Source organism: Pelobates fuscus, chromosome 7 (assembly GCF_036172605.1).
Source record: "Pelobates fuscus isolate aPelFus1 chromosome 7, aPelFus1.pri, whole genome shotgun sequence".
Classification (NCBI taxonomy): domain Eukaryota; kingdom Metazoa; phylum Chordata; class Amphibia; order Anura; family Pelobatidae; genus Pelobates; species Pelobates fuscus.
Genome location: NC_086323.1, coordinates 117,730,739 through 117,756,860, shown reverse-complemented (window position 1 = coordinate 117,756,860; position 26,122 = coordinate 117,730,739). Strand labels below are relative to the sequence as shown.

At 40.8% G+C, this 26,122-nt stretch overlaps 1 protein-coding gene across 2 annotated transcripts; it reads left to right on the top strand.

Annotated features, from left to right (window-relative positions):
- Positions 1–13,550: 13,550 nt before the first annotated feature.
- Positions 13,551–26,122, top strand: EIF3D (eukaryotic translation initiation factor 3 subunit D). Of its 2 annotated transcripts, none has more exons than XM_063426499.1 (16): positions 13,551–13,716; positions 15,289–15,421; positions 19,262–19,307; positions 20,019–20,155; positions 20,811–20,896; positions 21,012–21,084; positions 21,176–21,297; positions 22,244–22,376; positions 22,861–23,008; positions 23,159–23,289; positions 23,381–23,466; positions 23,671–23,800; positions 24,018–24,160; positions 24,395–24,587; positions 24,704–24,797; positions 26,000–26,122. In XM_063426499.1, the coding sequence occupies exons 1-16, from the start codon at positions 13,694–13,696 to the stop codon at positions 26,011–26,013; spliced, it is 1,692 nt and encodes a 563-aa protein (XP_063282569.1). In that variant the 5' UTR covers positions 13,551–13,693; the 3' UTR covers positions 26,014–26,122. The 2 variants fall into 2 exon arrangements, with proteins under 2 accessions (XP_063282569.1, XP_063282570.1); XM_063426500.1 differs by having other exon boundaries at positions 13,552–13,716; positions 21,182–21,297.

Genomic DNA, 26,122 nt, shown 5'->3' with positions numbered 1-26,122 from the left:
ACCTGAACAGATCGGGGAATTCCTTGACCGGCTCTGCACTCATATGCAGACCAAGCTCCACGTTAGAGGACGGTCCCTACACGTGGCGCTAAGAGGACTGGCGGCATGGATACGTCCGGCGATCCAGCGCCGCCTGGGCAGACACCTACCTCAAATCCCCAGAGCAACCTCGGATCCGAAAAGCCGCAGGACTCCCAGACCTGCCTATCAACAAGCGGTCCCAGCACCGGCCGCACCGCAAGGCGCAACCCGACACGGAGGACCTAGCAGAGCTGACAGCGACAAAAACTGCCTTGCGGCAGCGTTGGTGAGTGACCGGCAATACACCTCCCCGCGACTAACCGGAACGAGAGCACCGAGGAGGCAGGTGTGTTGCCGCAACAACACATCCACCATCACCACACCTAGCGAGCAGACCAGCCCAGGATACCAGCCCTGCACATGGCTCACCCACCCAGCCTCCAGAGTCGGCATCGGATAACAAATACAGCCTACACTGACAGTGGACTATGCTCCTGCACGGAGAAAAAGCGCAGTCCTCTTGAACGAACTGTATCTATGGTCCTTTCACCCTCCACCGACATAAGCTCGGCTTGAACATTCACTATACACTGAGCTACATCCTGCACTTGCTGCTAATCTTAAACAACAAGAGGCACATTACAACATACACGCAGACCACACACAGGCACACAATGTCTGGCTCAATATACCTAGATGGCTGAGGCCCTCTGTAGTACCTTCCACCAGGGCTACTCATTTCCCCACGATACCAATGTTAATGTTTTTTTGTTTTTTTTTTCAGGGTACACTCATATACAAGCCTGAACACTCTATCATTAATCCACCTAACTCACACACACTTAGCGATTCAACATGAACCATTTATCGCATCACCTTGAAACGTACTATGCAAATTGAAATGTATTATGCAAGTTGAAACGTAATATGCAAGTTGCAACGTAATAAGCAAGTTGAAACGTAATATGCAAGTTGAAATGTAATATGCAAGTTGAAACGTAATATGCAAGCTGAAACGTAATATGCAAGTTGAAACGTAATATGCAAGCTGAAACGTAATATGCAAGCTGAAATGTAAACTGCAAGTTGAAACGTAATAGGTCAGTTGAAACGCAATATGTCAGTTGAAACGTAATAAGCCAGTTGAAATGTAATAAGCCAGTTGAAACGTAATAAGCCAGTTGAAACGTAATAAGCGAGTTGGAACGTAATAAGCGAGTTGAAACGTAATATGTCAGTTGCCTGTATGCTTAATTTAGAACCTGAACAACTTTAAATGTCTTTGCCTAGCATCTGACACAGCATATTAACCTACTGCGTAGACAACAAAAGCGTTCAACCTTTCTAAGCGATGTACACCATTACTGTTCGCGCCCTTACTTAAAAAATTGTGTGCAAGTTCTCGTGATCACCCCTATGCTCAAATTATGCCTAACGTGCTAGAGGACTGCCTTTGGGGTACCTCATAAGCAAATGTTATCATTATGCGCACTTCAAAAATAAAGAATTAAAAAAAAAAAAGAATACCAAAAAGTTAGACCGTGGCATGAGAATATGCACATTTTATAGTTTTTTGTGGATATCAAGCTTAATTGAAATGTTACAGACAGTCAAGTTGCAGGCTTCGTTATACATACATCTATATCTAAGCTGTCTAGCGATTTCACATACGGGCTACGTGTGGGATAGTCATGTAGCATAAAGCACTCCCTGGAGTATAAGGTGATAATGCTCAGCTATGTCCTGTGTCTTTATGAACTAACGACAAGCTGATACAAGCTAGGTTGTCATGTTTAAGCAGCGAATAACTACCAAACTCACGAGCAACGAAAGCTAGCTACGTGTCAAATACTACCCTTCAAAATTTGTTTAAGTCTATTCTTGTTTGTGTGCACTATCCCGGCTTGTTTCAAGACGTTTCATTAAAAGTTTACTTAAGGTTTCATTAGGCAAGCTAATAGAGTACAGTTGCACAGGCATATGCCTGTATAAAACAGTAGCTTATTTTAAGTCGAGTATTCAAGAAATATATATTATACCACCAGGCAGGTTGTGGCTAGCTACGGTAGGTTGTTAACTGCACTAGGGCATCAGTCCAATATTAACTACAGACTCCATTTTAGTACTGGTAGCGGATATTTCCATTTGGGGGTACCCACAGCCAGGATTCATGTTGGGAAGGCTGTCAGCGATGGGTCCAGCGGATACTGCTTTAGGTGCCGTCTGTCATGAGGAGCTGGGGTACCTGTCGGTTTTGACATCAGGGACTGTGGTGGTCAGTGTCCTTTGCTCCGGCATATAGACAGTCCTCATATGGTATTTTTTCCTCTACCGGTATGCGAGTGTGGGTATGATGTTTTGCAGGTCTCGGTAATCAGGTGTGGTCACGTTGTAATGGGTTATTTGGACACTGCCTCAGTGTTGGTCTGCGGTATGCGTGATGGGGAGCTCTAGTGAGGTGGCTCGGTCAATATAGGTGCTGGATCCTCTGCTGGTGAGGAGGTCTGCTTGCAGTTTGGTAGACGGCAGAACCACAGGTCTCCAGCCGCTGACCCATTGTGGTCACATTAAAGTGCCCTGGGTGGTTGTGGCTTTTTTCGTGGGGGCTCTCCCTCAGCGCGCCGTCTTTGGCGGTTTGCTGGTTAGGTGCATCTGTCGGCCATTTTGTCAGGGCCGCGTGGTAGCTGCTGGCGCTGAGTCGCCCATTAGCACTGCCATGAGGTTGCCTGCCCGGTGGGGGCCGGGATAACCTCCGCCGGCCCAGAGGGGGGGTAAGTGGGGCCGGGGACCACGGGTTTGAAGCGGTTCTCAGTCGTTGCCGGGAAGGAGAGCGGGGCAGCGGCCGTCCGTCACTCTCCCCTCCCGGCTAGGCCTCAGTCCTCCCAGCCCCGGAGCATCTCACCAGGACCCGTTCCACCCGATATCAGGGGTTCCAGCTACACCGGGACACTCCAGGACCAGGTATCTCGCACTCTCAGGGGGTTCCAAGCTGAGTTTCATGGGTGTTTTACCCTTTATTAGATGAGTTTCCCTGGAGCTGTATTAACTTGCAGCCTGCTGGCATGGCGGCCCGGCCCCGCCCCCCCACATATATACATTTAACACAAAACAAGTAAGAAATATAATTAACCATGATTACAGGTGCATTCTGTACTGAGATATGTTGACGAAGATTTCTTAAATGATTTTAGTGTGGAGGAAGATTTAATTGTGTTGGGGAGAATGTTCCATAATTGCAATGCTCTGTATGAAAATGAGGATCAAGCTACTTTCTTTTCATAATGCAGTATACTAAATAAAGTGCTGGTACTAGATCCGAGATTATAGGAGAGGGGAATGGCCGGGAAGAGCATTCTACTCAGATAGGGTGGAATCTTCCCCCCCAAAAAACTCTTAAACAAAAGGCTGGAAATTGGAGGGTACATCTGGATTAAATCACCAAAGTGATCACAGTGCTTGGAGTAACCCTTTAAATAATTAAATACTCTATCTTTTTACAAATTATATGAAGAATTAAAATACTCATACTATTCTGGAATAAAATACACTTCGCTAACAGAGCATTCTATTCTGTAGGTTTAATTATAGTTTCTTCCTATGAAGTTTTGATTTCTTCTTTTATTATTAAATTTTATGAGGCTGCTTTGCATTAGCAGGCAATTAAATGAAAACTTAAAGAACCATAACCACTTTAGCGCTAGAGCCCTGGCACACCCTGCAATGTAAGAAGTTAAACCGTTTTCTAATTATTTCACCACCGAGCACTGCTCCTCTTCCCTACCGTTCTAGTCTAAGAGCCATAAGATTTATGCCTGAGCAAAGCCTGGCTGTGAATTTAAAGGAACACTATAGTTACCAGAACACCTACAGTGTGCAGCTCTGACATTCAGCATCACCACATCCTGCATGGAGGCGCTGAACATTCCTAATAGAGATGCACTGATTTAATGCATCTCTATGAGGAGATGTTGATTGGCTCTGCGCAGTGTTTTTCCAGGCATGCGCATTAGCCTCCCAATGTTTTTCAAATGGAAAACATTTGATTGGCTGAGATCATCAAGTTTGATGATCTTAGCCAATGAGGGTGGCCAGGAGCACGGCCAACCATAATAAGTTAATAATAATGTTGCAACGTGCTGGGTTAATGTTCGTTTTAACACTTTTTCACCAGAGCCAAGGGGGTTGGTCACCTGAACGGCGATTTCAAAACAATAGTGTCAGGAATACATGCTTGTATTCCTGACATTATAGTGTTCCTTTAAAGGATTACTTCAAGCATGATAACCACTGCATCACGCTCTTGTGGTTATGATGCCAGGAGTACCTTTGCACTATTCCCAGGTGGAATGGTTTGCGCTCTCATCTAAATCCAGACAAGTGTTGAAGATCCTCTCCTCCTGACTTACATTGAGCCATTCACTGGCTGAGAGTGTCAGCTCCCTAAATTTCACATTTTAGACCAGCATTGCCAAACTACAAACAGCTGACTTGGTGAATTTTCCAATTGAGCTATTTTGGCTTAAAATTAAAAAATTTGCTATGAACTCACACTTAATTCCTGACAATTCTCACTTTGGTAAATAACCCTACTAGTGATGTAGAATTATTAAAAAAATCTTTATTGTACTTGTATTGAATTATTGCACTAACTCCATTTTAACCTGATGCTGTGACAAATCCTCCATTTTGTCCTCATGACCTGACTTCTCCATATGAAAACTACATTACATGACAGAATTGCTCAGCACATCTAACACAATAGACAAAGACTGTATTTTTCCATAAAGATATGACTAACCCAGGAACTGCTGAATTTCCCCTAACTCGCAACATAGTATAAATTGAAGGCCATGAGAACACTGTAGTAATGAAATGTTCTATTCATAAGAGACCTTGCACCTGACCACGAGATCTGACATCACCGACCGTGTAAAATGACGCTCAAGACCCCCTTGTCCCCACCCGTGTCCAAAATAATACCACCTCTTGGTGGGTGGACACGAAGCTAACCACTTAGTTTTTGATCCAATTAATAATATTGATGGGTGGACACTGATATAGTCACATAACATTTAATCCAATTAACCCCTTAAGTCCGGAGGGCGTACTATTACGTCCTTTTAAAAGCGGCTCTAAACGCCGCCGGACGTAATAGTACGCCCTCCGGTTTTTAGTAACTTACCCGGTCGCCGTCGGTCCCACGCCGGCGATCGCGGTTGGGCGGACTCCCAGGGAGCCCCCCCGCGGCACATCTTCCTCCTCCGGTGCCTCCCGGTCATGTGAGAGTGAGGTCCTTGCGAGGACCTCACAATCACATGGCCGGTATAGCTGGCTCAGGCATTGCCAGCAGGGGGACCAACTGTAATGACAGTTGGTCCCCCTGCTGGCTGAAAATAAAATAAAAATAATGTTAAAAGTGTAAAAAAAAAAATTTATACTTAGATCATATATATATATATTATATATATATGATCTAAGTATATATATACACATATACATACACACACATACACCGTCTAGGTGTATTTTAATATTAATATATATATAATTATATATATATATTAATATCAAATTACACGTAGACTGATACTGATTAAATATATATATAATTATTGTTATATATATATTTATAAATAATATAAAAAAAAAAAATATGTAAATACGTAAAAAAATAAAATAAAATAAATAATTAAAAATAAAATATAAAAAAATATATAGATGTGTTTTATTTCGTTCTAACTGTATTGTGATATTAATATATATATATTTATATCAAAATACACGTAGAACAAAATAATATATATATCTATATACATAAATATATACGTATATATCACTATATATATACCTATATATAAATAAAAATATTAAAAAATATATATATATATATATACGTATATATACACATATGTATATATATACATATATTAATTCTACACATATATTTATGTAATAATTTTACATAATTAGGTATCCTAATTAATTACAATTAGCGGGACCTGCCTGACCACCCATGCCGAAAGTATAGGGAATTTAATTTGCTAGCACTATATTTAACCCTATAACTTTCCAAGACACCATAAAACCTGTACATGGGGGGTACTGTTTTACTCGGGAGACTTCGCTGAACACAAATATTAGTGTTTCAAAACAGTAAAATGTATTACAACCATGATATCGCCAGTAAAAGTGACATTTTTTGCATTTTTCACGCACAAACAGCACTTACAGGGACGATATTATTGCTGCAATACTTTTTACTGTTTTGAAACACAAATATTTGTGTTCAGCGAAGTCTCCTGAGTACAACAGTACCCCTCATGTACAGGTTTTATGGTGTTTTCAAAAATTACAGCGTCAAATATAAGGCTTGTGTTTAATTTTTTTCACATTAAAATTCGCCAGATTGCTTACGTTGCCTTTATGACCCTATGGTAGCCCAAGAATGAAAATTACCCCTATGATGGCATACCATTTGCAATAGTAGACAACCAAAGGTATTGCAAATGGGGTATGTCCAGTCTTTTTTAGTAGCCACTTAGTCACAAACACTGGCCAAAATTGGCGTTTTTTGCATTTTTCACACACAAACAAATACGAACGCTAACTTTGGCCAGTGTTTGTGACCAAATGGCTACTAAAAAAGACTGGACATCGCTTATTTGCAATACCTTGGGTCGTCTACTATTGCAAATGGTATGCCATTATGGGTGTAAATTTATTTCCTGGGCTACTATACAGTCTCAAAGGCAACGTAACCAATCTGGCGAATTTCAATTTCAAATGTAACACGCTATATTTGACCCTGTAACTTCCCAAAACACCATAAAACCTGTACATAGGGGGTACTGTTTTACACGTGAGACTTTGCTGAATACAAATATGTGTATTTTATTGCAGTAAAAGCAAACAGTATTATGACATTGACAGTTAAAATGTCATGTAGAACGAAAAAAATAAAAAAATATCTTATTTTGTCCCATTTTTTCATATTAAATTATGTTTCATAGCTAAATATTTGATATTAAATGAAAGCCCTGTTTCCCCTGAATAAAATGATATATAATAAGGGGGGGTGCATTTAATATGAAAGAGGTGAATTACGGTTGGACAGACATATAGCGCAAATGCCAGGTTTTGTTTACGTTTTGTTTCGTTCACAACTTGTACATTTGGCTGCGGTGTTAAGGGGTTAATGATGTTTATTTGTTATTATCTGATATTCAATGATGATGTAATTTTGCCTTTAAAAAGGTCTGCATAACTGTTTTCCAACTAGATTGCATTAAATTTTCTGAAGTGCTTTTAACCTGAACTCCATGTGTCAGTGTGAGCTTACTTCTGCGTATACGCAATTTAACCCCTTCAGGACCGCTGACGGTTCAGGACCGTCAGCGGTAAAACGTGCGTTTGGACCGCTGACGGTCCTGAACCGTCATAACGGTTTTGGGCTACTTACCTGATCGCCGTCGGTCCCACGGCGGCGATCAGCTCTCCTCCCGGTCCAGGGGGACTGCCTGTCTGCCCGGGCAGTCCCCCCTCGGCAGATCAGGACCCCACGGCCATGTGATCACTCGATCACATGACCGCAATAGGGGTCTTTGCAGGGGCGGGCTGGGCCGGGGGGCAGGGAGGCAATTGCCCCCCAGGCCGCCCGAAATTCTTTTAGGACCGGCCGCGGTGGGCCGGCCCTTTAAATGCTGCAGCCGCCTGAGCAGAGCGCTCAGACGGCTGCAGCAGCTTCTCCCCTCCCCTGTAGCGTGGCCGAGCTGCTTTCCGGTCCGTGGTCCCGGCCGGAGTGATGGGAAGGTGCACACTGAGTGTGCACTTCCTGTCAGTCCGGCCGGTTACAGGAAACAGAAACTCCTGTTCCGCGCGGAGTTTCTGTTTCCTGTAACCGGCCGGACTGACAGGAAGTGCACACTGAGCGTGCACCTTCCCATCACTCCGGCCGGGACCACGGACCGGAAAGCAGCTCGGCCACGCTACAGGGGAGGGGGTAAGAAGAGGGGAGGGAGGGGGTGAATAAGAAGAGGGGAGAGGGTGGGGGGAATAAGAAGAGGGGAGAGGGTGGGGGGAATAAGAAGAGGGGAGAGGGTGGGGGGAATAAGAAGAGGGGAGAGGGTGGGGGGAATAAGAAGAGGGGAGAGGGTGGGGGGATAAGAAGAGGGGAGAGGATAAGAAGAGGGGGGTTAAGAAGAGGGGAGAGGGGGGATAAGAAGGGGGGGAATAAGAAGAGGGGGGGGAATAAGAAGAGGGGAGGGGGTAAGAAGAGAGGGAGGGGGGAGTAAGAGGGGAGGGGGTAAGAAGAGAGGGACGGGGGAGTAAGAAGAAGAGAGGGAGGGGGTAAGAAGAGAGGGAGGGGGAGTAGGGAGAGGGGGAGGGGGGAGTAAGGAGAGGGGGCAGTAAGAAGGAGGGGAGATAAGAAAAAGGGGGAAGAAGAGGGGGAGGGGGAATAAGAAGAGGGGGAGGGGGGAGTAAGAAGGAGGGGAGATAAGAAAAAGAGGGGGGTAAGAAGAAGAAGGGGAAGTAAGAAGAAGAGGGGGAGTAAGAAGAAGAGAGGGGAGTAAGAAGAAGAGAGGGGAGTAAGAAGAAGAGAGGGGGAGTAAGAAGAGAGGGAGGGGGAGTAAGAAGAGAGGGAGGGGGAGTAAGAAGAGAGGGAGGGGGAGTAAGAAGGAGGGGAGATAAGAAAAAGGGGGGAAGAAGAGGGGGAGGGGGAATAAGAAGAGGGGGAGGGGGGAGTAAGAAGGAGGGGAGATAAGAAAAAGAAGGGGGGAGTAAAGAGGGGGAGTAAGAAGGAGGGGAGATAAGAAAAAGAGGGGGGTAAGAAGAAGAAGGGGAAGTAAGAAGAAGAGGGGAAGGGGAGTAAGAAGAGGGGGGAGTAAGAAGGAGGGGAGATAAGAAAAAGAGGGGGGAAGGGGGGGAGTAAGAAGGAGGGGAGATAAGAAGAAGAAGGGGGAGTAAGAAGAAGAGGGGGGTAAGAAGAAGGGGGAGTAAGAAGAAGAAGGGGGAGTAAGAAGAAGAAGGGGGTAAGAAGAAGGGTGAGTAAGAAGAAGAAGGGGGTAAGAAGAAGGGGGGTGTAAGAAGAAGAAGAAGAAGGGGGAGTAAGAAGAAGTAGGAGGGTTAAGAAGCTCGAAGGGACAGCTCTATAGGACAGAGGGCAAGACAGGGAGCTCTTTCACACTATGCGCACACACACACACACACACACAATGCATCCCTATACATACACAGAAACACACAATGCATCCCTATACATACACAGAAACACACAATGCATCCCTATACATACACAGAAACACAACATGCTTCCCTTACACACAGAGAAACACACAATGCATCCATTACACACACACAATGCAACCCCCACACAAAGACAATGCATCCTTTGCACACATACACAGAAACAGACAATGCAAACACACACACACTGCTTTTCTTACATACACACAGAAACACAATGCATCTCTTACACTCAATGCACACACATACAGACACACACCTTGCATCCCTTATGCATACAAACACAGATTCACACAATGCATCCCTTACACACAACCAGAAACACATAATACATCCCTTATACACAAATACACACTGCTTCCACTACACACAAACACACTGCATCACCTGCACAAACTGGTATCCCTATACACTACATATCATAAGCACACATATGAGATAACACATAACACATCCCCTACACACTCCACTCCCTGTGAGCGAACTCATGGGTGGGTGGAACATATAAGTGGACTTATGAGTGGGCCTTATGGGCATACTCACCGTCAGGCCCTGGGGCCCAGACCTTGAGCTGTGTAAGAGGCCCCCAAAAAATGGAGCTGCTTCCAATTCTCCCAGAACGTTGAATTTTGTGACCACAGTTGCAAACAGCCTCCAGAGATCCTGTTCTACACCAGACCAGTGGAGCCAAACTGCAGCCCATCATCATCCTCATCTAATTGTAAGTAGGCAATCTAGTAATATTATTAGTGACACTAATCTATAATTTACCTCACATTAAAGGGACACTATAGCTTAATGAAGTGGTTGTGGTGTCTAAAGCTGGTCCCTGCAGGCTTTTTAATGTAAACACACACTGTGTGCAGCACTGGCGTTAGTTCATATGGCAGATCATATGGGTGGGGCATTGTGATGTCACATGTTAGGGGCGGCAAATTTATATTTTGTCTAGGGCGTCAAAAATCCTTGCACCGGCTCTGATCCTGGGCAGGTACACCAGTCTACTGGTGACCCACAGGAGGGGAGTTCACTGATTGCACTGCACTCTCCTCCTGCCCAGACCCGTCTTGACCGCAGTGCAAGTGCCCTCTGCCCTCTGCCCCTAATTTACAGTGGCTCACACTCACAACAAGCAGTGCCTGGAGCCCTTTGCAGAGACGGAAACAAAGAGGTTCTGCGGCAGCTGGCCGTCCTGCAAGCATTACATTAAACAGCTGTTCCCCATGCAGCCACAGGTGGCCTTGTGCTGGGAGACTGTGATTACTCTTCACTTCCTCCCAGCCTACAGAGCAGCGCATGGGGGAGAGAGAGGAGGAGGCATGATTTAATCTTACAATAAATCCTCTAAGCAAACCTTTATAAATTTGGGGGGATCAGCTCTGTTTCCACAGTTTATTGGTGCCTGATGTCTGTATTAATATTGAGGGATGTCTAAGTAGTAACGTCAGTGTGTGTCAGCAGGGCCAGCCGTTGGGGTGGGCAAGCTGTGCGGTCACGCAGGGTGCCATGACAACAGAGGCACCCGGCGGCCAGCACAGCTCACAAGTTGGGTACACCAGCATATTTAATTTAAACGATTCGCTGGTGGTCCACTGGTGCGCACCAGCAGTAGGTGCAGTCAGATCATATCCTCTCCCTCGTGGTTCCAGCGCTCAGTTAGTGAGTCAGAGCACAGGCTCAGAGATTCTCAGCCTATGCTCTGACAACATTGAAAGTCAGAGCCGTGAACGAGTGGGTATGGCAAAGAGCTACTGATTAGCATAACATCAATATCCGTTATAAAGCCAGAAAAAGGTGGGCATGGATGGTGAACTGATTTGGTGGCGCAATGGGCCACTTGACTGGTTTTGCCCCCCAGGCCTAAGGCTGCCAGCCCTCCCCTGGGTCTTTGTATCTGCCTGCAGGGGGACTGTATGTGCTGACAGGCAGTCTCCCTGCAAGTGAAAAATCAAAAAAATAAAGTTAAAAAAAAAAACAATCAGTGTAAAAAAAATTATAATATGTGTATATATATATATGATATATATACATGTATTATATCTATATATATAATATATGTATATGTATCATATATATAATGTCACACTAAGTGTATTTTTATATTTATATATACGTATATTAATATAAAAATACACTTATATTTAAATTACACACGAATATATACAATATATATAATAACTATATATATGGTATATATATATTATTATAAAATACAAATAATATGTTAATAAAAATAAATAACAAAAAATAAAAATAATTTTTAATAATTAAAAAAAAATTATATATATATATTCAATTTTATTCTAACAGTATTTTGATATTGATATATATATATTTATATCAAAATACACTTAGAATGTAATGATATATATATCTATGTATAAATAAATAAATAAAAATAATACGAAATATACATATGTCCACATACAAAATTACATTAATAATTTCATAAATATACACGTAGACGTCAAATATATAAATATGTATATATATTAAAATTCTACGTGCATATTTATGTAATATTTTTACCTAATTAAGTAATTTTAATGATTGCAATTTGAGGGACCTGCCTGCCAACCCAGGCCAAAAGTCCAGATAATTTAATTTGCTAGCACTGTGCTTAACCCTGTAACTTTCTATGACACCCTAAATCCTGTACATGGGGGTACTGTTTTACTCGGGAGACTTCGCTGAACACAAAAATTAGTGTTTCAAAACAGTAAAACATATCACAGCGATGATATTGTCAGTGAAAGTGAAGTTTTTTGCATTTTTCACACACAAACAGCTCTTTCACTGAGGATATTATTGCTGTGATATATTTTACTGTTCTGATACACTAATATTTGTGTTCAGCGAAGTCTCCTGAGTATAACAGTACCCCACATGTAGAGGTTTTATAGTGTTTGTGAAAGTTACAGGGTCAAATATAAGGCTTGATTTTTTTTATTGAAATTTGTCAGATTGGTTAGGTTGCCTTTGACAGCGTATGGTAGCCAAGGAATGAGAATTAGCCCCATGATGGCATACCATTTACAAAAGAAGACAACCCAAGGTATTGCAAATGGGGTATGTTCAGCCTTTTTTAGTAGCCACTTAGTCACAAACACCGGCCAAAGTTAGCGGTTTTTGCATTTTTAACACACAAACAAATATAAATGCTAACTTTGGCCAGTGTTTGTGACTAGGTGGCTACTAAAAAAGACTGGACATACCCCATTTTAAATACCCTGGGTTGTCTACTTTAAAAAATATGTACATGTTAGGTGTGTTTCGGGGATTTATGACAGATAACGGTGTAACAATGTCACTATTGATACATTTAAAATATATATATATTGAAACAGCAATTTCCTACTTGTATTTATAGGCCTATAACTTGCAAAAAAAAGCAATAAAGCATGTAAACACTGGGTGTTTTTAAACTCGGGACAAAATTTTGAATCTATTTAGCAGTTTTTTTCATTAGCTTTTGTAGATAAGTAAAAGATTTTTCAAGTAAAAGTCCAAAAACATGTTTTTTTTTTTATTTTTCACCATATTTCATTATTTTTTTTAAATACAATATATGACATAATATAAATACTGGTATGTAAAGAAAGCCCTTCTTGTCTTGAAAAAAACAATATATAACTTGTATGGGAACCGTAAATGAGAGAGCGGAAAATTACAGCTAAACACAAACACCACAAAAGTGTTAAAACTGCTCTGGTCCTTAACGTACAAACATCGCAAAAACAGGCCGGTCCTGAAGGGGTTAATCATCTCAGATTTGGACAGGAACAGATAGACATTTAAGCATATTTGTTTATTTCTAAATTAATCTACATCACTAGTTTTCGGTTCGTTATTAATAATAATTACCGTATTATAATAATAATTTGTTATTCGTAAGTGTATACTTTTTCATTTCTACCAATGTTTTGTTTGAAAGAATACCTATTTAGAGTATTGAACAAATTTTTGTGCTATATTTGAATAGCCAAACCAGTTAAAGAAAGCATAAACCTATACACTATAATAAAAAGTATGTAATAAAACAGCTACAGCATATTTAAAGGAGGATACATATAATCATTTATAGTGCCAAGGACTGTGTATCTATTGCAGACAAAAGTCTCTACTTGTGGGGGAATTATTTTTTTTCTTATAATTTGTAATGCATAAACCAAACATCATTAGTGCACTGTATTTCCCCGCCATTGCTGCCCGTACACACTAAGCCACGTACACTGTACGGCGCAGCACGCCGTCGCAGCGCATTTGCGTCAGCACTGTCGGCTTTGCTGACGTAGGCCGGTCTTTCAGCGCGGCTTCCTTCCTGTTAGAAGCCGGTGCTGTGAAAGAGAGGGCAACACACGGCCCGGTCTGTAATCCGCGAACATCGGCCCTGGGAAGCGAGACAAGCCGCTGAAAGTTACCCTTAAGAATGTCGGGGACCCGGACTGAGTGGTATGTCAGGATATTGGTGGAGGATGAGCTGGGGGAGGGAGGCCAGGGAGCTGCACAGGGTACAGTAAAAATGGCTGCACTGATGGGCTCTGGGTGTAGGGGAAGGAGCCAGGGACAATGTATGGCGCTCTGTGTAATGAGGGCGGCATGGATCAGCTGGACCGTCCAGTTTGAGTCATGTTTATTGTGCTAGTAAGTCAAACCTATTCCATTTTTTTTTACTTTCTTTCTGCTAAAGGAAAGATGTGATACAGGCCTAAACTGCAATCCTTGCTGCTGCATTTTAGCAAATATAACACAGCCTTTAACTAAAAGAAGCAGGGGAGTTCTGGGTCCAACTATCAGATTGTGTGATATTCCCCTTTTCATTTCTCTTATTCTGACTTAAAATGTTTACTTGTTGGTTAATGCTAAGGCATTGTAGCCAAATGTGTGAATTTGATCAAATGTGTTGTTTTATATGCAGTGTCATAACTGATTATTCTTGTAGTGTTGTTGAATGCTTTTTGTTTGGAATTCTGTTTACATTTTTATTTCAATAGAGCAATTAAACAATTTTTAATTGTGTTATTTAGTGGAAACAACTAGACCAGGGTAAAATCTGGAATTGTTAGTTAGCTTGTGTTAGTATGTTTACAGTAAGGTGATAAATATATTTTTTGTTTAGATATTTGAACTATTTAATGACCAGAGTAGTGCACACTCAACATCTAAGTGACTTTGTTGCAGGATTAATCAAAGGAAAGTGCTGTGCTGTTTGTGCATTTTGTTTCTGGAGAATTTGTTGGTAAGATAGAGTATTTGAGTGCCTCTACTGGGGAGCAGTGGTATTTATTGTAAAAAGAATGATCAAATTGGGGATTTTAAGAAACAATACCAGGAAAAAAAAAAGTTGTACTCTTGAAATAGTTAATTGTTGTGAGCAGAGAGAAAAATGTGTAGCATTTGTGTTGTTCACATTAATAACTTTATCAATATATATTAGGAAACCTCATCAGGTAAAGTGCTAGGTTATGCACGTCTTTATCAAATGAATAGCTAAACATGGCATAAGAAATAGTTGTATGTATATTGGGTCCTGACAAAGTTTTTTTAAACTTGGAGGCTTGGGGATATAAGTGTGCATTGGAAAAACTATTGGTGGGTTTCTCAAAGGGGTGCTTGTATATTGCAGGAGATTATTAACCAAACAGTATGATGGTGATTGCTTCGGGTGCTCTAGAAGATAGTGGAAGTACTTAAAGTTGATAGGAATTATTTTATTTTTTGCTAGGAAATGTATAGATTTCTGTTTAAAAGATCCTGCCCAACAGACGGTGTGAGTACATGTTTCAGGGATCATCTGTGTAGTTGCAAATTTTAGATGGCTTAAGCAGTGAACAAAGCTGTTATGCAATGCATACTGACAATAACTAATGCTAAATTTAAAGAGTGTGTGTGTGTGTGTGTGTGTGTATGTATATATATATATATATATATATATATATATATGTATATGTATGTATTTCCTGTCCTAGCAGCATACTTGTGTTGAATGTGATTAACTGAGATACTTTCCCATCACTCCTCTAGGTCTGACACAATGGCAAAATTTCAGGCTCCAGTGATAAATGACAACCCTTTGGGTTGGGGACCTTGTGCAGTGCCAGACCAATTCAAGGACATGCCCTATCAACCATTCAGCAAAGGAGACCGTCTTGGAAAGGTATATTGTTAAACATTTCTGCGTATATAATTTGGCGTTAAAATAAGACACAAGACACTATTATCTGCATACTATACATTACTAACTCAGTGGGAACTCATTTGTTGTTCTCACCTTTGGTGGGAGGGGTGGAGCAAGCCTTAAAGGTATAATGGTAAACAAAGTATTGGTATAACAGACCAGTAGGAGGTCTCCATTTGAATTTAAGCATTACTGTAGGCAATGTAAATGCTTAATCTCACTGTCTGGAGTCATCCTTTTATTCATAAAATTATATTCGTTAAACTGTTTCTAATGGTTTAAAGCAGGGTGGGGAACCTTCGGCCCTCCAGGTGCTGTGGACTACATTTCGCATAATGCTCTTACAACCATAATGCTTGCAGAGCATCCAGGGAGGTGTATTCCAAAACATCTAGAGGGCTGAAGGTTCCTCACCCCTGTTTAAAGGTACACTATTGGCACCCATACCACTTCATCTCATTGAAGTGATCTCCGTGCAGTGCTCCTAACCCTACAATCTAAAATATTGCAGTTCCACATTAGATTCCCCATCGCGCTGACATCAGAGAATACAGAGCCAGCGCAGAGGGACCTCTGTGCTGGAATAGGGTTATTTAAATGGTGAAATAACCCTTTTGTTGCTGCAACGGGAGTCAGGGAACACTAGTGTTAGGGATACAGCTTTGTATTAATTTTTTGTTTCAACAATCTTTATTTTTTCTTTAGCAGTTAATACAGAAAAGTAGAAGACCGATATTACATATGACATAGAAGGTTGTGTTAAAACTATTTATGCGGTTTGGATTTTGCAACACACGACATATAGTTGCAGTGCTCTATTTTGCCCCTTACGCAATCAAGTTGGTTAAAACAGCAGGGCGGTTATTTGTCTCCCTCCTTAGTGTTGTCATGCTAACCTTGCTCAAATATATACAGGTTGACCAGTTATTAGCATGTCATCACCAGGTTTCATCTTTCTATATGAAGCATAGTGAACTGTTTCCCAGACCCTGCATAACGTAGTCATGAATGTCGACCGTCAATATTGTTGTGTTATCCTCTGCCAGTTGAAGAGATGTATAGGGTACTATCTGCGTATAGGGGATCCCGCGAGCTGTGCACTGATTAACATATTTTTACTACTGTCGGTGCATTAGTTTCAACCCGTAGCTTCCTTGGAAACTTTGATGTATTGTTCCAAGTAGGCAGCGGACCCTTTGTCGGTTGGATCGGTCATGTCAGTCAGCTATGCGGTTGCCAGTCTGACATTTGGACCAGTTATGCCCCTCATTCTCCTCTGGGATTAATAGGTTCTCCACCCTCGCCTTGGTGCAGGGTCAGGCTCCGCCCACGCTCCTTGTCAGCCAACAGGGGAGACCCAATGAGCATGCGCGGCAATGGCCGCGTGCATTAGACCTCCCCGTAGAAAAGCTTTATTTTTTTTTAATTCTTTATTTAGGTTGTGCGTGAGTTAACAAGCAGATGTGCACTGCCACAATAGCTAGTGCAATCATAGCAATAAACATTGGTGATCAACAGTGTGGCTGCAGATACAATGCAGGTTTTTTTTTTTATATAGAGGAGTAGTTGGTAAGCTAGAAATACAGGTCAAGACTGCTTATCATACATTTGTACGTAAGGTTTTGCTTTCTAGACTGATATTAGGTTAAAGCAAAAATGTTAATAGTTATGCATGAATGTGAGCTATACAACGTGTGGGTGCAAATAGTGTTTAGTCGAATAACATCTACTGGTGTCCCCCCTACGATCCCCTGGAAGATCATAAACGAAATGATAAGTTCACTAGAGCGTACATAAATCTTATGAGAGTGTTCATCTGAAGCATAGTAAGGTGGGACATATAAGGCACTTTGCCTGGTATTAAGTCCCAGTCCTGGTTCAGCCGATGCTCTGTGTATTCCCGCCGCTCTGTTCGTTGCAGCTTGCTCCGTCTCCAGGGTATGGGGAAGCGTGGAGCCCCTGTGCCGCAAGGTGGTGTGCTTGTCTGAGGATATGTCCTCCAAGGTATGTTCAGAGCTTGGTTTGCCTGTCGGGGGCTGCTATACCTCTTCATTAGCCCTCCTGATGCGGTCGCTTTCTTGGGTTTCGCGCCCCTCCTGGGGTTCACATGGCGTTGCCAGGAGGCAGTCTTTGCTATGCCCGCCATGGATGGATGGTCGGGTTTGGTCACTGCCTTACCCCACTGGGTCACACGTGTCTGGTTCCGCAGCGGGTCCTCAGGCAGTGCAGTGCCCCTGGTACTGGGGGCTGTATGCGGGCCTCTAGTTTCTCCCAGAAAGAGGCGAATATTTTGTTCAGCCTGTTCCGTGTCTGTCCATGCTTGGCTGAGGCCGGTGTCGTGGCAGGCATCCGCCATTTTAGAGGTCTCTCTGTTGTTAGGGCCCTGTGTCGATGTATTGTGTCCCCTGCTTTGCTTGGGGTCCGCATGAGGGTGGACCGGGATAACCCCCACCGGTCCAGAGGGGGGGGGGGGAAACGTAGTTCCAGTCTTAGAATCTCAGTTTGTCGTGGCTGCGGGAGAGCTGCCGTCTCCCCCACGCCCGCCATTCTTGTAGGCCGCAGAGCAGTTGCGAGTGGCCACAGCTCAGATTGTCGCTTGGATGGTATCATCCTATTCGTCTCAGTGTCAGCAAGAGCTGGGTGGCCTCTCTGTAGTGAGAAATCGTCTTTTTGTTAGTTAAATTCTGCTTTTTCTCTTGCAGTCAGCAGGAGCTGCAGAGGTTTGCTTCCTCTCAGCTCTGCGGTCAGCATTATTTAATGCTTTCATATGGAGAAAATCTGACGCGGAGGTCAGATTTTGTTTGGATTCCGGAAGCCCTCTAGTGGCTGTCTGTTAGACAGCCACTGAGGGCAGACTTAGAGCTGCAATGTAATCATTGCAATTCTCTGGAACTGCAATGTTTACATTGCAGCACTAAGTGCAAAAGGATCACAGCACCCAGACCACTTCGATTAGCTGAAGTGGTCTGGGTGCCTACATTGTCCCTTTAAGGCACATCAGACACTATTACATTTTTTTTAATTAAATGGTTATAGTGTACCCAAGTAAATGTACGAAATCTGTATAGTGCTGGGTATCTGCAGTGGAGACACCAGTGTAGCACACCCTGACAAACCTAGGGTCCCTCTAAAACCAAGCATTAGATGATTAAAAAAAAAAGTTGTGCCAATATGTATACCCCAATAATAAGCATCAGATATAATGGGAGTATGAACATTTTACATAGATGGTCTTGCTGCATACATGTTCTTGGAATTATCAATGGTCATATGTAAAGAGGGAAAAAAACAAAAAAATACACACTTTGTTTTTTTTTTGTTTTGGTTTTTTCTAGGGTGATTTTTCTAATCACTTTCCTAGTGTGACTTTTATTTTATTTTTCCCTTCAAAGAGTCTGTTTATGGGGAAGAAAACAATCTATCATGACACATCATTTGGTATTTAAAGGAACAGTCTAAGGTTAAAAATCACAACTACTCGGTTACATCTTGCAATGTGCATGCCTTCTAGGGATTACCAGACAAACAACCCCTGTGGGGCTTTCGTCACAGATTCAGTGATTTGATAATGGTGTCCTCATGCAAAGTATGTGGATGCTCTGTTATTTAAAAGTATATTTTTATAAACCAAAAATGTGGTCTTCTTTTTATAATAGATATGCTCTCATTTCAGAATTTTGTTTTCTTTTTTTTTTTTTTTTGTAAAGAGAAAGTTGCATTAGTATAGCTCATGTTGCGCATTTCTGCCATTTATATTCCTTACTCGTTGCTGTTTCTCCATCTGATGGGTGTGGTGTGTTTTTGTTTTTCATTGATAAGGTTGCTGACTGGACAGGGGCCACCTACCAGGACAAAAGATATACCAGTAAGTATTTAATCTTTTATCTTGACTTTGCACTTACTATTGAACAAACTCATCAGAATCTTTTGCATGTCCCATGTCTAGTGCTATCTAAATGTCAACACAATGAGGCCACTGCTTGTATGTGCGTGTTCTCATTACCAAGACAATATATACCATGAAAGTCCAAAACGGCTGTTGCGTTATTAGTCCAATACCTGCGATCCTGTTAATAATTCTATTTAGATGATAGTTTACTTAAAGCTCGTACATGTCCACTCTGTCCTTCCCATTAAACTTATCCCTTTCAACAGTAGACAGAGGTTAATTTTAGACCTTGAGAAAGGTGCGGAATTAAACCAGCAAAGTTAGGCACTTAACTCCATCTGTTGCCGAACTAAAATTAACATGTAAAATAAATATTATTGAAAGGCATGCAAAATAAACTTTTAAAGTCTGATAATTAAGATTAAAGCTTTTAATTCCAAGGATTTTCACGCTTTGCGCTTGAGGTTCAGTTCTCAGTATGGTTTGCTATGTTCCATACAGTCATGTTGCCCGAATATTTTTCCAGGTATATGTGACTTAATCCATCTGATGTTTGGTCATTGGGCGAGTTGTTGCGTGGCACAAAACTGATGTGTATTATGTTCTCTGCCAGTTTATACATTTGTATCCCTCTTTCTGCTTTTGCTTGATCCAAGTGTTCTGACTGATTTCATTATATTTTCTCAGATAAATATTCTTCCCAGTTTGGTGGTGGCAGTCAATATGCATATTTCCATGAAGAAGATGAAACCAGCTTTCAGTTGGTCGATACAACAAAGATGCAGAAGACTGCATACCAGAGGAACAGACTACGATTTGCCCAGGTATAAATACAGTTCATGTGCAGGCTTTGGTAGACGTTGATCTATAAATCATGTTACGTATGTCAGAATTTGGAAAAGGATAATAAACAAGGATAGCACACTATGAACAAATTAGAAAGAAAGATAAGAACAGAGATGTAATCTAAAAAGACGGTGTGCTCACTCAATATCTCTAGACCCAATCCAGTCTGTGAATGCAAACGATACCCAAATTTTAGGAGATAATACACTAATATATACATTGTCCATGTATCAGACTAGATCGTGATATAAACAAGACTATACATAAAGTCATCATGTATATACAAAAGATCTAAAAATATATATATAAAGTGACAAACACAATGCAAACAAATAAGGTATCTAAAACACCACAAATCAAAGGTAATCACACAAAAAATGCAAGTATGCCAAAAAATAAAACCGTTTAAATATATACCATAGAAAAGCCAGTTAACACAAGATATTAGTGTGAGAGAAGAGGGGCACCAGAGAAATAAACAAATCCCAACATTTTGGCAAAGCTGCATTTGTCAAGGGAGCATTAGCATATGTTGGTCTTTAACATTGGGTGTTGGTGCCCTGTAGTAAAAAATAAAATAAAACTCTTAAATGTGGTGTTTCAGTGGTATTGATTTTTATATTGTTTTTTCAGCGGAATCTGCGTCGAGATAAAGACCGTCGAAATATGCTTCAATCAAATATGCAGACTCTGCCTAAAAGTGCCAAGCAGAAGGAGAGGTAAATGGTTTCTCTGATATTATATAAACTTTATAATGGAATTGTAATATAGTAAATGTCATTTCAATGTGCTATCTACATATATACAAGCAATATATATTCTGTCTGATATCAGGGATCGTCTCCGGTTGCAGAAGAAATTCCAAAAGCAGTTTGGAGTTCGTCAGAAATGGGACCAAAAATCTCAGGTACTCTTATCTTCAAATTCTATCCTTCCTTTTGGGTTATGTGTATCTTGGGGTTTTTTTTTTTTTAGGCTGATCCGCTGCTATTTTCTAGGCCCAGCTAAAACCAAGAGACTCCTCAGTAGAGGTCCGGAGTGACTGGGAGGTAAAAGAAGAAATGGACTTCCCTCGGCTGTTAAAAATGCGTTACCTGGAAGTCTCTGATCCTGTAGACATGTAAGTATGTTAATACAAATCTGTATGATCAAGTAAGTTGTGCATTCCAGTTTCTATATCCTGTCTGCATGGACATGGTAAACTATCCAGTAAAGATCTAAACTTATGATTCTATAACCAGTCCTCAAAGTCAACCATGTCCAAAAATCCAAATAGGTAGGCAAAACACTTTACTGTTGGGAACAGTTGCGTGTTCCTTTATTACAGTATATTGTATTTGTTCCATTCACACCCTTATGGGTGGATACATTACGCTGTTGTACAGATAGACATGTATGTCTATAAGTTTTTATTTTTTCCTATTATATATGTAAATACAATACCTGAAGTTTTTTTTAGGGGGGCGTGGTTTTAGATTTGTGGGTTTGTCTGTTGAAGTTAACCTAATTATCATGTAAATTTTCAGTTGTCTGAATTCGCTCCCATATACTTTGAATACACCATATAGCACAAAGATACATTTGTGTATTCAATGTAAAATATGCAGATTTACTCACTTTTCCTCCGTGCCATCGCCACCATCTTCAATCTGCATTGTTGTTGCTTTTTGAGTAACAACCATTTCCGCCTTTACTCCTCCTGCCGTCTTCTATAATTTGTCCTGCTTGGGGCGTATCCCCAAGCAGGGTAAATCTCCACAGTGATGTCAGTCACTCCATTCCTATAGTCCCTAACCGGCGCTAGGGAGTTTTCTATGACGCGCTGGCTATGGGTGGGAGAGCAAAGGGACCTCCTGTGGCATTGACAGCTGTGAGAAAAAGCTATTATTGGTTATGTTTTTGTTTTTTTTCCTCCTAATCTTGCACGACGTATAAATAGAAAATTATGCTTAATCTAATGAGCATTAGTTGTTTGGGGCATGACAGGTGGCCTGTAATAATTTGTACATATTTCTTTGTTTATTGTTGATGAAATGCCTAATATAGCTTTCCTTCCCATATGTTAGTGAATGCTGTGGAGCCCTGGAATACTATGATAAGGCTTTTGACCGAATTACCACAAGGAATGAAAGACCATTAAAGAGCATCAAAAGGATCTTCCATACTGTCACTACAACAGATGACCCCGTTATTCGAAAGGTACGCTGTAATATCAGTTTCACAATTCAGTAATTTAGCCACGTAGCCCCATAACTGTCCTTTTACATAATCTTACAATTGCTACATATAAACTACAGGTGTTCTATCAATGTATAGCAGGCATGTATCCTTTAGACATGTTTATATGTACCCTGCCCACATTATTGGCTTTTCTTTGGTTATGCCAGCTATAGTGTTCGTGTTTTTGACTTGTATTTATACTTTTGTAGGTCTTGTGGTTTGTTTTGGTTTTTCCTCTCTTTTATCGGTTTACGCAGTCTTTATGTAGCTCATTTTGTGCTCCTATGTGTATACTGTAATTTCTTCTCTGGTTAGGGATATAAATATTAAAAAGTGGTGACTTCAGCTATGCATTTAGTATATTTGAGACATTTTTGACTATTTCTATTTCACCATTAAGGGAGAACCTGTGCAAAGGCATGGTGTAGATTACTCTGACTTTTCTGTTTTTCTAAACCCACAGCTTGCCAAGACACAAGGAAATGTTTTTGCAACAGATGCCATCCTTGCTACCCTAATGTGCAGCACCCGTTCTGTGAACTCCTGGGATATTGTGGTCCAAAGAGTGGGATCGAAGATATTCTTCGATAAGCGAGATAACTCTGACTTTGGTAAGCAGAATAGTTATGGGTTGATGGCTCTATTTGGCAGTATCACCATTTTTTTTTTTTTTTGTTTCATTGTTTTCAAGAACCTGTTTTGTCTGTTCTGTCTTTAAGTATTATTGTGTCCGTCTAATGGCTTATGTTCTTACCCTGCAGATTTGCTGACAGTCAGTGAAACTGCCAATGAGCCTCCACAGGATGAGGTCAACTCTTTAAATTCCCCTCGAAATCTTGCAATGGAGGCTACTTACATCAACCACAACTTCTCTCAGCAATGCCTGCGAATGGTGAGTTGAGACTGGTAAAATTTGCAATGGTTTGAAGCACAACACAACAAGTGTGAGATCTTGCATTCTCACGGTCTTATTTCTCTTACAGGGAAAAGAAAAGCACACATTTCCCAATCCTAACCCCTTTATTGAAGATGATGTGGACAAGAATGAGGTTGCATCTGTGGCTTATAGGTAAGAGGTTCTGTCATTTTGGTTTGGCGTTTTTTTTTTAGTTGTGTATGAGCACACATACTTTTCGTCTATTGTGGACACACGCAAATACATAAGTATTAATAACATATTAGTGGAATATATTCTTGGTTATAAGTTCAGAATTAAAAAAAATATATTACTTTGTTCATAACAGCCTGATCCTGGCTTTTAATTGTTCTATAGGTACCGACGATGGAAGCTTGGGGATGACATTGACTTGGTGGTGAGATGCGAGCATGATGGAGTGATGACTGGGGCAAATGGAGAGGTGTCCTTCATTAACATAAAGACTCTGAATGAGTGGGATTCCAGGGTAAGCGAAAGTAGCAGAAAAACAAACCTCCAGTTCTTGTTGAAGATTTACAGATTCAAACGTATTTACATCTTTAGTTTTCTTGAAAACATATAATGCATTTTATTTTTCTCATACAAGTATTTCAATTTAATGTAAATATTTGCTCTGTTAATCATAAACCTCTTGCATTATACGCCCAGTCTTATTGTGCATTCTCATTTAATGTTTTCTGCAGCATTGTAATGGTGTAGACTGGCGACAAAAGCTGGATTCCCAGAGGGGAGCTGTTATTGCTACAGAGCTAAAGAATAACAGCTACAAACTGGCACGTTGGACTTGCTGCGCTCTGTTAGCAGGCTCAGAGTACCTTAAACTAGGGTAAGATTTTTGAGTTTCTTAACTGCACAACAGAAAAAGTTTGAAAATATGTTGGCACTATATACAGCAGGATGTTACAGAATTCATATTTCATTCACTGTTGCATAAATAGTACACTTTCTACTCTCATTGCCTCACCTGTTTGCTTATGTTGTAAGACAAATTATGGGTGCTGAAATTGATAGGTTAGCAAAGAAAATATCTATTCACCATGTCATTTTAATTTTAATAAAGGTATGTGTCCCGTTACCATACGAAGGATTCCTCTCGTCATGTGGTCTTGGGCACACAGCAATTCAAGCCCAGTGAGTTTGCCAACCAAATAAACCTGAGCATGGAGAATTCCTGGGGCATCTTGCGCTGTGTGGTGGATATCTGCATGAAGCTGGATGAGGGCAAATACCTTATTTTGAAAGATCCCAACAAGGTAAGAGACACAAGCCTTTCTTGTTTTGTGTTGTGTTCTTGTTTCTGGTTTTCCTTTTTAACGCTTTTTTTCTATTCTATTCTATTCTTTTTTTTTTTTTTTTTATGTCTTTCTAGCAAGTTATTCGGATTTACAGTTTGCCTGATGGAACTTTCAGCTCAGATGAGGATGATGATGACGATGATGAAGACGAGGAGGAGGAAGTTGAAGGTAAATGTTTTATTTGTCCCTCTACACTTTCCCACAAAGAAAAGAAAATAAACTGTAAACTAAGGCTTAATTTTTTGCATCTTTAACCATGTATTGGAATACAATATACTGCTTGTTTTCTGTATCTCTTTTTTGTGACCGGCTGTATTTTAAAAAAACTTTTTGATGTTGAGGATGTGTACCCAAAACCTGACTCCATGCATCTCTATGAGGAGATGTTGCTTGGTCTCAGCCCGATGGTTGCTGAGCATGTGCATTAGTCTTCGTATTCTTCAGTATGGGGAAGCATTGGATTGGTTGAGATTATCATGATTGATTGATCTCGGCCAGTGCAGGTAGGGCAACACTTGTGGGAAGTAAGCAGAGTAAATCACTTTATTTCCTTTATATGGGGGGACGTGATCTAAATCATCATAACATGCATGCTTGTATTCTTCCTTATCCTATAGTGTTTTAGGACCTATTTCTTTTTATTGCCAGGGTTGAAAGATATATGTAAATTAGTTAACTCTTGCAGTGTCGCATAAATAGCGCGCAAGTACAACACTGCTGAATAAAATTCCAAAAGTGCCTGCACGTGTATGGAATTTCACCACAGGCAAACTAAGCCCTGCATTAGTAAACCATTTCAGACACAGGAAACGGTCACTTCTTTTGGAACACCCTACGCACCATGACCACTAAATCACATAGTAATTATTATTGTGATGGCGCTCAGCTGACATCACACTATTCTGCCAGCTCCACGTTGTAGCGCTTGGCTCAGGGAAGCTACCAGATGTCCATTAGGTGCTTCCCTACTCAATATGAAGAGGTAACCACTTGGAGGGCGCCAGGACACCCATTGCATCATAACTACTTCAACAAGATTGCTACTCTAGTAAAGTCCAAATGTAAAAATGGAGGGGGAATTCTGCAGTCGGGTTACAGCTACAAATTGGTTAATTTTAACCTGAATTTTGATTCTTATTTTAATTTGCAGTTTGTAGTTTAGTGAATAACTCAAACTATATGAAAACTGTGCTATAAACTGTTTTTATATTTTCAATCAATGCAATATGTAAAGTTATGTAAAATTCTATAACATTCAGCAGTATTTAGTAAAATGTATTTGTTTGTTTGAATTGTCCGAGGAGAGGTTGCTGTAAGACCCTAGTAGTTTAGTTTGTTTTTTAACACTTTTTTTTTTTTTTTTTTTGCAGAAGAAGAAAGTTAAATCGGCAAGCAGCCATCTATTATCATTGCTTCCCATAATGTTTCCTCAGTCATGGACCTTCGATAAGAAAAAAAGAAATAAGAAATCAATAAATATTCTATACAACGTC